At 45.6% G+C, this 4,217-nt stretch overlaps 1 protein-coding gene across 1 annotated transcript in view; it reads right to left on the reverse strand.

The window, feature by feature from the left end:
- Positions 1-627: 627 nt before the first annotated feature.
- The window catches only part of sgpp1b (sphingosine-1-phosphate phosphatase 1b), a 42,412-nt gene continuing 38,822 nt past the window's right edge, over positions 628-4,217 (reverse strand). Inside the window, exon 3 of the mRNA XM_008283423.1 lies at positions 628-2,298. Within this exon, the coding sequence (XP_008281645.1) occupies positions 1,756-2,298 (543 nt within the window). The 3' untranslated portion in view covers positions 628-1,755. The remainder of the gene's footprint in view (positions 2,299-4,217) is intronic.

The following is a 4,217-nucleotide window of genomic DNA, read 5'->3' on the forward strand; positions in this document are numbered from 1 at the left end:
CGTGGGCAAAAACAGAAATGTTTACGATTCCAACAAAAGGTTTTAACAGCCGAGGAAGATCATGTTGGATCACCGAAAGCTCCAGAACTACTGCTAAATGGCTCTGTCAAGGTTAAATCCCAGTTTTCGAGGTAACCATCTACAAAAATGGAAACATAAAGGGTCCCAGTAGGAGTTAAAATGGAGCTTTTGAGTTCTCAGCTGTGAGTGTTGAGCTTTCAGTCATACGTCTTGGTCTTCTTCAGCGGTTCTGGTTTAAGTAAAAGAACTTGCAGATCAGTTTTCTTACATTTTTGCCTTTTTTAAACTAATAACCGTCGTAATAAATCAGCTTCTGTCTTTATGAACTGATGCTTTAGTGAGTTTTTGTCACTTTATCGGGTTTAAAAGCACAAAAGTGGTGAAAGTTTCAAAGAAGTTCGTCTCTAGAAGTTTGTGCAGAAGGTCGACGACGGCAGAGAAAACGCTGATCTTCTGTTTCCTGAGATTGTACAAATTAAATATATTTTGCTTCCTTGTTGGGAAGAATTACATAAAAAATCTACAAAAATAAAGCTTCGGATCGAGCATTTCTTTGTTTGAACAGCCGTCTGCGTGTCGCTGCTGCTTTTCTCGGCAAAGACGCGTAAAAAATTATTTAAAAATCTGCATTTTGCGATTAAAACAATGACCCGTTTTGTGTGTTTTTATGATTATTACTGAAAACGTTTGTGGTTGTCGTGAACGAAGTCGCACGATTCCACTGAAATATTCTTGGTTTAGTTGAACTTTGAAATGTTCCCTGAATGAATTTTAAGCAGAAAAACTTTTGAAATATTTCGTTGAAGTTTGAATCTTTAAGGCAGAAAAGACGAAATATTCACAGACTGGAGTTGAAATATGTTTGGAAAAGAAATGGAAATGTAGCGGGAGAAAAAAATGCGATTTTCTCTAAATGCTAAAATGTTTTCAGGTAAATGTTTGTCTTGAAATATGAGAACTTTATAAATCCGGATGTTTTTCTCTCTCTCTGTCGAAACTCTTTGATTTTCAGCCCTTCGACTCTCTGACCTCAGATCAGCGTTTTCTCCGTCGTAGGTCCACAGTGTTGAAAAGCTGCAGAGCAAATAATAAAAACCCTTCCTCCTCCTCCTCCTCCTCCTCGTTGTCGGGTCAACAGTATGTGCCGGTCGCAGGGAAACCAGTCGATCACAGCGCAGACAGAACCAGTGGACGAGCCCTTTAGAACACAGGAATCACAGGAATCATCTTATTGCTTCGAGAGTCCAAACTTTAAGATTCTTCCAGACAAAAGAACCACACAGAACCACCGACACGGAACCTGAAGCTGAGCAGCGAGTCCAGACACGTTTCCTCAACGTCTACGTTCTGGTCGCAGTTTCTTGTTTTTGTTGTTCTGACTTCAGGTTGAACATCCTGCTGCTGTGGTTCTTCATCTGAACATCAAATCCTACAACGAGTCCTTCAGGCCGCTGATGAAATGTGTTTTTGTTTTTTTTTTGCTCCTAAAGGTCGAGAGGAGTAAAACCATCAAACCGAGACTGGCTCCACTTTACATAAGTGTTGAACAGAACCACAGGTGGAACCGTTGAGTAAAACTCCAACCGGAGCTAAAAAACTAAACATCTGATAAAACTCTGGGTCCGGATCAGCGTCGAGGCTTTAATTCACCGTCATCAGCCCTGAACCCGCAAAGGAACTCGGTTCTGGATGAGCAGAAATAAAAAACTAGAGTTTGGACTGGAGTCAGGAGAGCTACAGGTGGCTGAAGAGCAGCGGAACCAGGAACAGAACGTTGAAGCCGACGGTCCCGTACACGATGTAGCGGTACGGCAGCTCCACCTCCATGTGCTGCCGGGCCTTCCTCACGTCGCCGCTGGGGATCCCCATCACCCGGCACACCAGCGGGATGGTGACGGCCTTCATCAGCGCCCTCGTGGCCACCAGAACCAGAACCCCCGCCACCAGTCTCAGCACGGCGGCCAACACCAGGCCGGCGCTGAGGGCCGGGAAGGCGAGGGGCAGCTGGTCCGGCGTCTGGTCGGGCAGCAGGCCCAGGCAGTGGTTGACATGTGACGCCAGCGCCACGCCGGCACCGGTGCCCAGGATCTGGGCGGTGTCGCCCCGAGAGGTGCTCCAGGTGTCCAGGGTGAAGGAGAAGAGGCCCAGGCCCAGGTGGAGGCTGATGATGACCAGCGGGGCGAAGCGGCAGCTCAAGTTGAAGCCGTCGATCAGGTCCAGCGCCGGCAGGAAGAAGAGCAGGATGAGGACGCTGTAGAGGACGCCGGCGATGACGTCCTGCAGAACAGAACCAGAACCAGACATTAGACAGAGAACACTGACGCCAACAGGAACCGTCATAAAAACACAGAATCATCAAACAGTCTCACATTTCACTGGTTTCCAGCATTAAACCAGTTTAATGTGTTTAGAATTTACAAAAAACGTTTTACATGTCAAAGTAGAAAATCACTGTTTGCAAAGTGTTCACCACCTACAAGATCCTGTTGGCCTCAACCAGCCTGAACATCTGGAACAGAACTTCTCAGGTCCAGACACTAATTCTCAGCTGGACTGAGGTCTGGACTCTGACTGGGCCTCCAGAACTTCACCTTGTTGTCTTTAAACCATTTCTGTGGAGCTTTGGCTGTTTGCTTCGGCTCATTGTCTTGATGGAAAACAAATCTTCTCCAAGTCTCAGTTCTCCTGCAGACTGCATCAGGTTGTCCTCCAGGATTTCTCTACACTCTGCTGCATTCATTCACCCTCTATCTTTACAAGCCTTCCAGGACCTGCTGCTGACAAGAGCCCCACATCATGATGCTGCCACCACCGTGCTTCATGGTGGGGAGGGTTTTTTTGTGATTAAGTGCAGCGTTTGTGTCCACCAAACACAGCATCTAGTCTGATGACCAGAAAGTCCACTTTGGTCTCCTCAGACCAGAGAACCTTCTTCCAGGTGACTTCAGAGTCTCCACATATCTTCTGGTGAACTCTAGTCCTGATTTAATCAGAGTTTTTTCCAACAGAGTCTTTCTCTTCATCCCTTTCACAAAGCTTTGACTTGACCTCCTCCAGAGGACTCGTGGTGTCTTCACTGCCTCCTTCACTCAGTTTAGGGCAAAAGGATCTCAGCAGACCATGACTGTTTCTTGTTTTCTAGTATTTTACTTTCCATGCTGTCGTTCCTGCTGCTAACATTGTGGCTTTGGTTTATCGTCAGTGTTACTGCAGTCATCTGGACTTTATGAGACACTTAACACCTGGTTGTTTGTGTTCATTGTGTCCCTGCAGGCCGAGTATTGATTGTGTTTGTATGCTCAGCGGCCGTAAACTGTGAGTCAACACTTAATCTGAGTGTTCAGCAGGAGTCTAATCAGCGTCTGCTGCTTTCACTGCAGGACAAATCGATGCAGGTTTTACTGTAACTGTACCCCGGACCGGCGGGTCACTGACACCAACCAAAGTCCTCCAAACATCTGTCCAGCTGCTGGAACACGGTTTAACAAGGACACGTTTTACTGCCGCAGCCAGATAAGGAGAGGAAACACGCTGAGTTATCGCTTTACCGCCGCCGCTATCAGCTGCTCCGTTAACGAGGTCCAAGGAAAGACTTTCTCCGACGCAGCAGAGACACAACGTGCTGCTAGAAACGCCCAGAGAGACGACAAGTGGACGAGCATTTGGGCCGAAGCAGCGACGGACTGACGTGAATGGTGGCCTCCAGAACCAGCTACTGAGCAGAACCAGGACTTGTGCACATTTCCTGTTTAAATACCTTTTTCACTGTTGGTCCTTCATTTCTTTGCTGCTGTTTGATCAATAAAGGATTGTTTTATCTCATGTGAGCAGATCAGGACACATTCACAGTGTTCTGATTCTTTTTAATGGGTCTGATTCATGTTTTTTAAAAAAGAAAAATCTAAATTCTGCGATTGCAGCTTCTGAATATATTTGTGTTCTTCCATCTCAAACCGATCACCTCTGATTTGCTTGAGACTTTTTTTTTTAAAATCATGAACGGAGGATATTTAAATTGGTACCCTGAAAATTTTAGATTGAAAAGTTTATAAAAATTGCCCGTCGACCCACTTTCAGCATTTTTTTTTTCTCATATTTAAATCTGAGGCTGTTTGAACAACATCTGAGGAACTATTAAAGATAAAAACCTGAACTTTTCACTGTTATTTCTCATCGTGTCGTTGATTCAGACCAGT

The sequence above is a fragment of the Stegastes partitus genome, unplaced genomic scaffold (assembly GCF_000690725.1).
Source record: "Stegastes partitus isolate 25-593 unplaced genomic scaffold, Stegastes_partitus-1.0.2 Scaffold310, whole genome shotgun sequence".
NCBI classification, from domain to species: Eukaryota; Metazoa; Chordata; class Actinopteri; family Pomacentridae; genus Stegastes; species Stegastes partitus.